The following is a 13,630-nucleotide window of genomic DNA, read 5'->3' as shown; positions in this document are numbered from 1 at the left end:
TAGAAAAAATTAATAGTATATTTTTTAGTATAATCTTTGGCATTTAGTATTCAACAATGTAGCATTTTATATTGAATTATACTTAGTATTCTTTTCAGTTATAGTGTTTACTTTTCCATATCTATTTCTTTGAGTTTTTACTTAGTTGTATACAGCTTTCAGTATTATCTAAATGTATTATATTTACTTGCTATTTAACGTTTATATATATTTTTTCAACATTTTCTGTTTCTTTTGTAAACAATCAGTAAATTTGAGCATGCGGCTTTCATTTTTACGCTCATTAAATTTATTTTCACATAAAGAAAATCTTCTGTAATTTTTGTTGTCATTTGGACATCATTTAAATAAAAATCAGTGCTATTTTTGTACATAAGTTAGCTTGGATGAAATAAAATTGACATTATATGAATTTATCTGTTTATTGATGTCTAAGTTAGCTTAAAAATGCTATGATTTTTATTTTTAAAGGTCCATTATGCCTCGGAAATGGTATCAAAAAGTTTATTTTTTGTATTATTTTACAGTTTCTAAAAATTAAATCATATGCCACATAAATAAACTTGAATTTTAATCTTTTAGCTTATTTTGCTTGCTTGGTAATTGGTATAATTATAGTGAATTAGTATTTTGCATGGAAGTCAAAATACTACTTTATTTACATTTTGAAATACTTCTTTGTTTGTATTTTCTAATTTTCTGACACAGTACTGCACGTTCAGCACTTCTTCCTATGTAACATGCCCAAAATCCATTATTTAAACATTATTAAACAAATGTTTGTTAATTATTAAGAATTAAAAAACAAAATGCATTTCTAAGCATAATGTGGCTTTAAATTAAAGCTCTTTATTTTAGGTGGTCTGTTATAGTTCATATACTCATTGGTCATAAACCTGAAACGTCATTGGTTTCTTTTGTGTTTTGGCAATTTGTACTGTTATAGTAATTTAGAATGGTGTATGGAAATCAAAATACCGCTTTGTTTGCATTTTTCACAAATTATTTCACACTCAGCGCTATTTGCTTCGTGTATTTAGCATCACACGTGTTCTAAATCATTAATTACAACGTGTATGCCTTTTTCTTCAGAAGAAAAACATATTCATTTTAGAGGCATAATGTGCCTTGTAGTATCTTATGGTGGTAATGAAGGTACGATATATATATATACCCGGTCAGTTCTATGACCGATTAAACGAAATAAAATAAATATAAATAAATAATTTTGTTATTTTGTAAATTTATTGTCAATTTTTATTGTGATTTTTTTGTAAATTCAGCAAAGAAACAAGGGATTTCCAAAATTCAGATTACCATGTAAATCACAACTTAATAGTTAATACTAATAACTTGATCTCACAATTTTCATTTTTCTGATTCGTAACGAATTCCATTGTAACATATTATGTTTAAAATTAAAAGTTAATAAAAAAAAGCAAGTTTTGTTCTTGTTTCTCATTGTGTTTTGAATATATGCAATAATTGTTTAGTTATTATATTGTATTATTTTTCTACAAGACACGTCACCGCTCCAATGGGCGGGTAGCTTCGGGACGGAAATTCGATCAGAACAGCAACATATGACATACTATCAATCAAACTGTTCCAGTATAGATGTAAAATGGTCGGCATTGAACAAAGTCCGTGAGGAAGGAATATGTTCTCGCATAATGTAGATGAATAAGCGCATACACAATGATATGGGCGTGTTTACGCATAAATTAGTGAAATGAGCGCGTGCCATAGAACGAAAGTAGTATAATTTGGTAATTAAGCATGGTAAGAATAGACTTCAACCTTAAGTTTATACAGGAGCGGTCAGCAACTTTACAAATGAAGGTCGCGTTTGCCTTTAAGAATAAAGATGCCACAATTTGTCTTACTATGTAAGAAGGTACAGTAAAACAGGACAGTGCTGATGGCACTTATAATTATATATAACTGTTATTTTAAAGGTTTCGACTGTATCTTATTTAACAAAGAGTGACTAGGGAAAAGAATGTAGACTTGGTTCAGTTCATGACGGGAAAGAGAAAATAATTTGCTCATTGCAATTCGGGAAAATCTATTCATGTTCATACTATTTGCGCATTAGTTAATTTTGAATTGCCAGTGACTTTCAAATTTTAATTTGCAGTTTGAACTGATGTTAATTATGCGATATATTGTATAAGATCAAGCATGGATCGTGTAAATAAAGAAAATAATTCGGATGACTGTCACTGTGCAGATCTAAGCATTGATATGAGTACAATAAAAACTGGCACAACAAATGAAAGTGAAAGAATAAAAGGAGACGACACTACAAACCCTCTAGCAGACGACACCGAACACTTTTCAGCAGACGGTACTGAAAACCCTGCCGCAGACGACATTGAAACTGAAGAGTTTGTTGACAACCCGTTGCTATACAACGTAAATGAAGTTCCGCCGGTAGCAATACTGTTTTCCGTAGCTATGCAGGTACTCAATTATTTTAAACAAAGTTTTTTTTATATAGGGAATGACACTGCACGAGTGCATTTCAGGAAACAATGTTACCACACGATTTATTCAAAAAGAACCGCGTCACGACAAAACCAAAATAATGGGTTTGCGACCAGCATTGATCCAGAACAGCCTGCGCATCCGCGCAGTCTGATCAGGATACACGCTGTTCGCTTACAAACCCTATAACAAGTAGAGAAACTGATAGCGAACAGCGGAGGAGCAGGCTGGTCTGGATCCATGCTGGTCGCAAACCCATTATGTTGGTTTTGTCGTGACGCGGCTCATATAAATATATTAAAATTAAATAATAACGTTTACACCTACGACTTGTTTGATGAATATAGTCAAAATACAATCATTAACAAAATCATTACAACATAGTAACGGCGAATTCAGTAAAGTTACGTCGCTTTTTTTAAACAACACAATTATCGTTTGTTTGTTGATTTTTTCTTTTTGTTGTTGTGTGTAACTAAAGGTAACTGTTATTAAGATTTTAAGTTAAAGATCCTGTCAAACAATTTTTTATGGTTTTAAATCATAATTAAATATGATGCTCAAATGAAGATTTATCAATAGTTTAGGTTCCAAAAAGCATTATTTATAAAGATATAATAAACAGCTGCAAATAAATTGATATTTCAATTACGTCCATTCGTGGTCTAAATGAATTCAATGAATTTTAGAATTCAATGATAATTTCAGCATAAATTTATTCGTCTTCACTACACTTGAATCTTAAGTAATCCCCAAAGTAACATATTTTAAAAATAAATGACCAAATGATATAAAACAACGCCGTGAAAAAAATAGTACCATTATATAACTTGGTCTAGTCTGACTATATATACTGAAAAAATGCTTATCATTTCGGCAGGTTAAAGGGACTCCGCCGAGGTCGAAAAGCCTAAAATATAAAATTTAATTTCTTTTACATAGATCAGCTGGGACACTTAAAACAGAAATAAATGCCAAAGGATTTTAAGAGATTTCGATGTTTATTTTTTACGTAAGTCATTTGACTGTCATACATGTCTCTAACAATATCTTTAACTTTTGTCTTTTTAGAATATTTTGTTAGGGTTGGGCGGGGCTTTGACAACTGCTTACGTCATTTCCGACGTCATTTGTGCCGCACCTGATCATCCAATCAGAGCAAAGCTGTTCTGTACATCATTGTTCATGACAGGGATATGTACGACACTTCAACCCTTGATTGGAATACGGTATAACATTAATTAACAGATGTTTTTTTTTTTATATAATAATATAATATGTAATAATGTTCATGTTATGTGCCATTTATGACCAATTTTGTAGTATTTTTTACTATCTTTCTACTGCATTACTAACGCCGTAAGGGCAATCTATGCATATTTTGACCTCTTTTGGAATTTTTATTGGCTGTAGGTGCCGTTTGCAGTTTGAATGACTATTTTCTTCGTTCTTTTCGCAAATTTTTTTTTAAAACATTTTCAAAAATTTTTTGAGGGTGTGCTGCTTTAAACCGCATGTTTGGTTTAAAATGTTTTTACAACCGAAAACCTTTTGGTGGTATAGATACATTTTTGAAATTTTTTTTCGTACACATTTTGTGCGTTTCCAAAGTTCTTTTTTTAAATTTCCTTTATACTATTCATTATTTTTTCAGGTTGTCCATCTTTATTACTCAGATTATTATTCCATATTCTTAAGTTGTTTATATTTGATTACTAAAATATCCATGTATAATTCTTGAAAATGTCCATGTATAATTCCTAAATTGTCCATGTACATGTATAATTCTTATAATAAATTATAATTCTTTCGTTTTGAATTGTGTGTTGTTCATATTAGATTTTGGATTCTCTATCTTCCATTTTCAGATTGTCCATTTTTCAAGGGGTGTGTTCCACCTTTCTGATTCCATTAATGGCAATGAGAAGCGACAGTCGATGGCAATGCGACAACTTGTTCAGAAAGGGTACGTGTGTGCTTGGTATATTTACTCTCACAATGGTACAGAACTGTAGTACACTCCTTAATTCGGTAGACCTGTTGTTCTGTTTTTATTTCTACAGTATATACATGTACAGCGATTCTGCCTGTCTGTCGGTTTATTTGCTGGTTTCGACACATGCTCGGCGGTCAGTCCATCTAACCGGTGTCCCTGGATAACTTAACAGTCATCATCCCGAGCCACCTCATTTGTTCCTTTAATGTTTTGGGGTGTGGACGGTAGTTTGTACATTACAGCCGTCCATTAAACCGAGACTACTACATTTTAAATTTTGCCATTTTGGACTTTCTTTTGAGATTCTTATTTTCTCTATTGACACAAGAGTCAAACTTGTATTGTTTTCAATATACATGTAATAGACAAATGACCATAGGACTCGATGTTCGAGATCGTCTTGCCAGAGGGTCGGACTAGAGACCTCTGGATTACGAACCCGATGCTGAAAGCCTATATATGGAATAGTGTTCTATTGACTCAAACCGAAGGCCTATTTCAAGATAGTCAAATACGTATTTCATTGAAGTGTTTAATTCTGAACACGTGTTCGACATAGCATTTTTTGTATTTTTATTTATAAGTCATTCTCTTTTTTTGTTGTTGTTGACAGGGGCCGGTGTTGCATCTTACAATATGTCGGGTAGTGGAAACAGTTCTTTGTTAGAATCCTCAGCAGACGATGAGATGTACTTCAAACTTCGGGAGGTGTAAATAATAAACAAGTTATTTTGTGTGTCCTTTTGTATAACAGAGATACTCCGGAAATCGGCAAATGAGGGTTTTTCTCCTAGCTAATACCAGGACACATCGGAAAAAAACCCACTTTTGTTGAATTCTGGACAATAGTGTATATTGTACAACTTCATGTAAAACAGGGTTACTTTTCTCTCCCTTTCTCCATTTATAGCAAACTATTTTTAGGAATGCAATAGAGTTTGTCTCAATGGCTGTCAATGTACTTTTTTTTATTTTTCTTCAAAGAAAGGAATTTGAAGGTATTTTAGATTCATGTACGTTACAAAGATTTGTGACAAATCAATCATGATACTCGCTACTTTTCGGCTATCACCGGCAAACTTTGCTCATTCTTTTTAATTGAACCCAGCGACACTTAAGGATATGTACTTTTTGTGATAAAAATGTGATTGTATCTTTTGGGGTGTGTTCATTTTAATGATTGCAATAGATATGTTGATAAGTATTATTAACGTCATTCAAGTGCTTTCAAATAAGATCAGCTCATGAATTATAACAACAAAGCAAAATTAACCAAATTTGCATTATTTATTTTACAACGTTATTACGAACACCATAAAACAGTTTCTTACTGTTGATATCTTTCCTAGTATATTTGGTATTTGTAGTAATCCATTATTTTGTAAAACAATTCTCGTTTATCGTCAACTTATGTTCAGTGTAGCAATACCACGTGACCTTGACGTCATTTCCGGCATCATTTCAAGACAAATATTGCTCGATTCGAAAATGAAAATGGTCGCAAGTGTTTTATTTCTGTACAAATTTGTATGGGAAACTTTCAAATTTATAGGCTTTATATTTGTTTTCATATGCACTGCCTACTATATGCTTGATGAATGAATAAAATATTGAAATCTATTTTCAGATGATGGGATGCCTTATCTATGCATCTTTATTTGAAGTGTTTGTCGGGTTTACAGGAATTGTCGGCATATTACTTAGGTTTATCGGACCTTTAACAATATCGGTTGTCATATCTTTAATTGGGTTGTCTTTGTATAAAATACCAATGATATATATTCGAACCCACTGGGGCTTGTCATCAGTGTAAGTGTATTTTTGTTCTTTTATTCTTTTCCCCCCTTTTTTGTCTTTGTGCCCCTAGGGAGAAGGATAGAATTACTATTAACCGTCCGACTGTTGTCTTGGTAGTAATTCATGCTTTCTGTCCATCGTAGAATGTGAAGACATTGGTGTTCTATGGACACATTTCTTCCTTTTTTCTTCTTCTTTTTTCTGTTATATATCTTTCTTTGCTTTTATTCTGCTTTCTTTTTGTTATATCAATCGTAACAATCGTAAAACATCCGCTGTTCCAGTATTTATCGGATAAGAGGCCTTGTTCGTAGAACACGAATACACCAACGAAGTTCGCTTAAGTTACAAGGCAGTGTTCGTTCGCGAGAAAGAAAGAAAGAAAGAAGGAAACTTTCTTCTACAACTTCAGCAAATGTGGTTTATATCTAATTAAGAAGTTGACTGTTTTAAAATATATCTTTTATTCTTTCTTCCACTGCATAAAAGAAACACGTGTTCTGATCGCCCACAAATCGAAAATGTAAGAATTATGATTCGTCTAACAATATTACTAGTATGAAATTATGTATATTCCGCCTTTTAATTTCGATGGAGCACCTTTTTACCTGTCATTGCCAGAAATATATGGCATATCTATATTACTGTTGCCAAAAAGGTGGCACATGAAGTCCGCGATTCTACCATGTTTCTGAAAATAGTCCCATAGTGTCCCCATATTATGCCAGAGGTTTATTTTAAAGCATTATAGCCGAGGAGATCAGATAGAGGCGGATATGACATTCAGATTTACTTACGCTTCAAAAACAAATAAATAATTTATGTAAACAATTAGTAAATAAATTCTATGTTTGTTATTTATGTTAGCTTCTTTTATTTCATTATTTCGTGTAAAAGTCGACTTAATTTTTGTAAATTTATAAATAAAAGTACATTATTTTTATACCAATTGTAATGTTGTAACGTTAAGAGAACCGAAAGTACAAAATGTAAACATGTTGATGGTTTTTCGAACATGGTATAATGGCATTTCAATGGGCATTCTTCAAAAAGTCGCATAACAAAATTGCAGAACGAATTACAAAAAAAATACATAACAGGAAGTACTTTCAATCCATATTATTTCCGAGATGATTTTGAAAAATCGTCCAGGTGTTCCGGATTGTTTTCGATTTGTGGGTGACGATTATTCATAATCTTGTTGGAAGTAATATACACATTATAAGAAGTTCTGTCACGTGACTTCAGATATTGACCAAAAGCAAAGGGTACCAGTAATGAAATAAATAAATAAATAAAATCGGTATCCAACTATCCATATATTTCTATCAATGACAGGAAAAAGGGGCTCCATCGGCATAAACAGGCGAAATATACATAATTTCATATTAGTAATATTGTTAGACGAATCATAATTCTTACATTTTTTTCTTTATATAATTTCATTATCAGACTTATCATACGTATGTATAACTTATCTTTTTTTCTTTTCAGATGCATAATTCTAATAATTTTGTTTATGCTATACTTTGGTCGTGTAGCTATTCCATGTCCACCGTTTTGTGCGTCAAAGAAAAGTAAAGGAAATAAAGTGTCAATATTTCAGATGTTTCCGGTGAGTAAGTTTAGTAAATTATATATGTGACCGTCTTGATGTTGTTGTTGTTTTTTTAAATTTGAATTTCATCATTCATGCCTATTTATAACTAAATTCTTACTCTAAATTGTACGAAGCTGTCGTTTTCAAATTTAAATTAGTCCATCAAATATAGTTTACACGTGTAACAACTGACCCCGAACCATCCGGCCTCGATCATTTCAAATGCCAGTATAATAATATATTGCATGTACTTGTAGACGTGTTCATATTTTGGAGATGAACTGCATGCATTGTATTTAAGAAACCGAATTTAGTGCTACATAACTTCTTTACTTTATATACAATCAAAAATGATTTAACGAACTAATTTAGTAGTCATTTAAGTAAATGCCGATTATCTTATTCATTTTGATGTTAAGTTTTAAAAAAGATTTAACTGCAGAAGTATGTACTCCAAGAATGCGCTGTGCTACAATAACAGACCTGTATTCTCAATGACTTAATCATATTGATAGTTTAAAGGGACTCCATTGAAGTTTTTAGACATGAAGACTCTTGAAATTGTTTTATTTAAATTTATGAAGGTCTTGACCAATAATTTCCGTGCAAAATTTCAGATTATTCACTCACTTCTTTTTCCTGAATATTAATTTTTATAGCGAAAGATGAAAAGTGTTACCACGTTTAACTCAAACTGAACACAAATATCGATTTTCAAATAATGCTGAGCTTATAACTATATTATCTCTTGCATTGTTTCCATTTTAAGTGAAACTGTTTATCTATGTAAGAATTTCAAAATTTATGTATGCAGGCTTTTGGGTCTCAGTGCGAAACATTAATTATCATTTTTTGTCGATGAATTACATAATATGAATGTCAGACATAATCCCCTTCGGACAAAATCCCCTTCACCTACCCGGACAAAATCCCCTTCATGGGTGGACATAATCCCCTTCATTTTTTTGCAAGGCTGGACAAAATCCCCTTCACTACCCAGACAAAATCCCCTTGTTTCATAGGTTTCTAATGTATTATTATGCTCCATAAAAATTGATGAATAATGTATTATTATACTCCCTAAAAATTGATGAATAATGAACTTTTGTTTTTTTATTTATAATTATGTATCAATAGTTACCTTTATTTAGATTAGAAGTTTTCATTAAAATTATGGTAAATTATCAACTGCATAACACATATTTGATTAGGCAAATTCTTTAATAGTTTTAAATTGATTAGTATGAAAAACATTTTTATTAGCCAATAATTGTTTCATTGATTGTATAAGTTGATAATTCTAATTGATAGATACTATCCATTGTTACACTTTCTATTGATGAAAGAGTGATAATTTAATCAAACCAAGATCACTGCACTACTTGATTGATTGTTATGAATGCTTTAACAAAGCAATTTTAATGTGATTTAAATTTTGCTAATTGAATGTGCTTTTCTGCTGAAATATTTTCTACTCATTTATACTTTAAGATATTTACTACACAGCATAATGCAGTATGTGGCTCTCATACCCACTTAAAAAACGAAAATTTCTCTGAGGGGGATTTTGTCCTAGGTAGCAATTTTATGAAGGGGATTTTGTCCACTTCAAAATTTCACACATGAAGGGGATTATGTCCAGCCATGAAGGGGATTATGTCCGGATATACAAAAATACATAAAGGGGATTTTGTCCGAAGGGGATTATGTCCGTACACCACATAATATATGTAACCTACACTTCAGATATTGCTGGGCATTTTGATCACATGGTTGTTATGCGGGATTCTTACCGCCTCCGGTGTGTTTCCGGACGACCCGGACCGTCTCTCTTACCGGGCTCGAACTGACGTCAGAAATGAGATTATATTTGCATCACCATGGTTCTATGTACCATATCCGGGTATCTATTGCTTTGTGATTTTTTAAGGTTATTCTGGAACATGTTTTTAATAGCTTAACTCTTTGCTTTATCGAATTAAAGTCTTTTTGTTTAATGATGTGGTAATATTTGTATTTATTTGGTGATAAATTCATCAATGTAATGACTTTAACTTACAAAAGTTTCATTTCAGCTGGGCATAAAAGTTTGATATTTTAATTGTTGATCTAGATCGCCCTTTTTTCTATTTTAGGTCAGTTTGGGTCACCTTTGTTCAACTCGACCATATTTGTTGGTTTCCTGTCTGCTGTAATTTCATCAATCATGGAATCTATTGGTGATTATTACGCCACGGCATATGTATCAAGATCACCGCCACCTCCAACTCACGCCATTAACCGTGCCATTCTCCTCGAGGGTTTGGGAAGCCTAATTTCGGGAACTTTAGGGGCGGGTCATGCAACAACGTCATCAACCTCACATGTTTCATTAATTGGTATTAGTAAGGTATATTGTCGCCGCAGAATGTCATATATCATTTACATTTGTATTTGGGACTTTTGTAAGTGTTCGCTATTAAAGTTTGGAAGAGCTTTTTGTATTGAATATAACATTTTGGAACTTCAACGAATTCAACGATGGCTAAAATGTTTAAACACTTTCTTTATTTTTTAGGTCGCTAGTAGATCATGTATGATCACGACAGGGATATTGTGCCTAGCTTTGTCTTTAATCAGCAAATTTGGGGCGGTGCTTTCCACTATGCCCGATCCTGCTATAGGTGGCGCCATGTTTGTTACATTCGGAATACTCGGGGCTATAGGAATATTCTCATTGCGATCTGTCGATTTGACGTCATCCCGAAATTTAGCGGTGTTCGGATTATCTCTATACACAGGGATTGTTATTCCGGAATGGGTAGAACGGTACCCGGAGGCTATAAATACGGGTAATTCAAATACATATTTTAACAGTCTGATCAGGATCCATGCCGTTTGCTATCAGTTTCTCTACTTGCTATAGGCTTTGTAAGCGAACAGCATGGAACCTGATCAGACTGCGGGTCTGGATCCATGCTGGTCGCAAACCCATTATGTTGGTTTTGTCGTGACTAGGCTCATATGTATTCAAAGACAGTCGTTCATTCTTAACAAATAAAAAGTAGGTGATCAATATTAAGATACTTTTTAAACAGCCAATATATATTTTCAAATGGCGGTGCTTGTGGCCGTATGGCATGTGCTGGTAATTTAAGTATCTGCCACTGCAGGGCCTTTACTCTGAAAGTCAGAGTTAATCAATTACACCTAACAACTCCCCGCGGGATGGGCGTGTACATGGTTACAAATGCTCAATACATGTACCATACAATGTATTTCAGGTAACAGCACATCTGATGGTATTGTTAAAGGTATGCTAGGGACACCAATGTTTTTAGGAGGGCTTGCAGCAGCCATATTAGACAATACCATAAGAGGTATTTATGTCGACTTTCTACTGAAATTTCATAATGAGTATAGAGTATTGAATCCAAGTTAACTGATCATTTATTATATATAAGATTGCCAACATCATGTACATAACACTCATCTACTTGAGATACTTTCGTGGTCTTCCATACAGACATGCAGCATCTAATACAAGTCAATCCAATAAATACCGACTTTGTTATTCAAGGGTGCGATCTCCAGCCGAATTATAATTTCTCCGGAGATTTGATTTGGAAAATTGTGGTCATTTGTAATCAGATATCGTGTGAGATTAGTTATCGGTCATTTGCAAAAACCTGGTACATTGTTATAAGAAAGCAGGTTAAGTGGACCACATTGTTATAAGAAAGCCGGTTAAGTGGACCACATTTTGTTATAAGAAAGCCGGTTAAGTGGACCACATTGTTATAAGAAAGCCGGTTAAATAGACCACATTGTTATAAGAAAGCCGGTTAAGTGGACCACATTTTGTTATAAGAAAGCCGGTTAAGTGGACCACATTGATATATGAAAGCCGGTTAAGTGGGCCACATTTTGTTATAAGAAAGCCGGTTTAGTGGACCACATTGATATATGAAAGCCGGTTAAGTGGACCTCATTGTTATAAGAAAGCCGGTTAAGTGGACCACATTGTTATAAGAAAGCCGGTTAATTAAGTGGACCGTCCGCCGACAAATGACCAAGATTGTATTGTGATGTACTTGTTCACAAATTCTTATACATGTACTATTATTTCCAGGAACTAAGGAGGAGAGGGGTTTCCGCAGCCGACATCATGATGTAGGAGATAAGTTTTACACAATATCGGCAGACGACAATTATAATCTTCCATATATAGCCACAGCTATAAAAGCATTTCCTTTCTTCCAAAAACTACCATTTATTCAAAAATATGAATGATTCGAATATGTACATGTACTCCTTTAGAATTTATCTTTTTAGTCAGAATAAATCATATGAAAAAAACTTTGTGTAATTTTATTAGACTTCAACTTTCGTCTGGGATGACGTCATGCGAAACGCCGATAAAAGGGTTTTGGAAGAAAATTTTAAGTGATGGTGACAGGAGAAATCGTAGTAAAATATGTCCCGGTAAAGTGTGTGCCGAGAAAAACAACGAAGAAAAAAACAACAAAAAAAAACGTATGCCTGCATGGCGATGTTAGAAGATTGATTATTATTCCTTCAGTTTTCAACGTCGGTTTTTATATCTTGTGTTCTTGTTTTGTTTTGTTTTGGGTTTTACGTCACATCGACACAGTATAGGTCATATATCTTGTGTTCAGCAGATGTTTAAGCAGACCTGTAGATGACACTTAATTAATTCTTATATCTGAAAAATATCAACCTGATTAAAATCAGCAACTAAATAACGCTACACATTTAGAAATAAGTATAACTAAACTCTAGTCAGATTAAAATAAGGAAAAATATATCTTTGTTTTTTTTAATCGATTCTATAATATATTTCTTATGACTTTTATTTTAACACGAATCATAATTTTATCTAGAATCCATCGCAGTGACACTAAGATTGAATATACGACCTAGAAATTTACAACTTAAATTTATGTAAATTCACCACGGCTGCTAATATTTCAGCGATACATTATTACAGGTCTCTTCTAGTAGAGATATGGTAATATTTAATGTATTACAAGTCACTTTTATGTACATTTGTTGTGTATTCATGTGCACACTGCTCTTATCTATGAATAATTTGAATACCGTTTTTTAATGTATAAAACTACTAAACATTGAATCTCGATTAATTTTTATAGGGACATGATAAATTTAAGGAAATCTTTTCCTTTTTGGGAAAGGGTGAAGGCCATAACTTTACGTTTGGGGGTGCCCCAAATATGTATGTATTATGTACATGTATTAGTCTTTGATTATTAGGATCCTTTCCCCACAAAAGCCCCCTTTGAAATGAGTACAGGCCCCAAAATCCCCTAGTATGCCATTAGGGTTAATCATTAGGGTTAATTTTAAAGCACAGAGGCGATAATTTACCTCCATGCAATTTTCACGGAGAATTAGCAAATTTATGACTTTTTAGTTAAAAGAATGTCACTCTACGGTGCTTTAAAACGGCAAGCAATGAGAACCTAAATGCACAGTAATCTGAGGTAGTCCTGAAAAAAGGCTTTATTCAAGACACCAGCAGCTAACGCCATATGAAGTTAGCCGTGCCTCCTTAAACGAGCTGTAGCGACTATGCGAACATTGGCCATATTGGACGTCTGTCGATGTCCCGTGCCTTATCAGCGATGTGCACAACCGTTGGGAAGACTTAAGGATGCTCAAACAATAGATTGCAACCTCTTATCTACTTGTATACAGCGCAATATATTTTAACAATAGTTGTTGGT

At 33.2% G+C, this 13,630-nt stretch overlaps 1 protein-coding gene across 1 annotated transcript; it reads left to right on the top strand.

Moving 5' to 3' along the window:
• Positions 1–1,544: 1,544 nt before the first annotated feature.
• Positions 1,545–12,266, top strand: LOC132729149 (solute carrier family 23 member 2-like). Its single transcript, XM_060714892.1, has 11 exons — positions 1,545–2,466; positions 3,562–3,719; positions 4,359–4,456; positions 5,100–5,194; positions 6,114–6,295; positions 7,778–7,898; positions 9,630–9,786; positions 10,019–10,272; positions 10,441–10,714; positions 11,147–11,242; positions 11,995–12,266. Exons 1-11 carry the CDS (start codon positions 2,185–2,187, stop codon positions 12,153–12,155), a joined length of 1,878 nt encoding a protein of 625 aa, XP_060570875.1. The 5' UTR covers positions 1,545–2,184; the 3' UTR covers positions 12,156–12,266.
• The last annotated feature ends 1,364 nt before the right edge of the window (positions 12,267–13,630 follow it).

The sequence above is a fragment of the Ruditapes philippinarum genome, unplaced genomic scaffold (genome assembly GCF_026571515.1).
Source record: "Ruditapes philippinarum isolate M1 unplaced genomic scaffold, ASM2657151v2 ctg1843_1_1_1_1, whole genome shotgun sequence".
Classification (NCBI taxonomy): domain Eukaryota; kingdom Metazoa; phylum Mollusca; class Bivalvia; order Venerida; family Veneridae; genus Ruditapes; species Ruditapes philippinarum.
The sequence above is the reverse complement of the archived record's forward strand: the minus strand, read 5'-3'. Positions and strand labels throughout refer to the sequence as shown.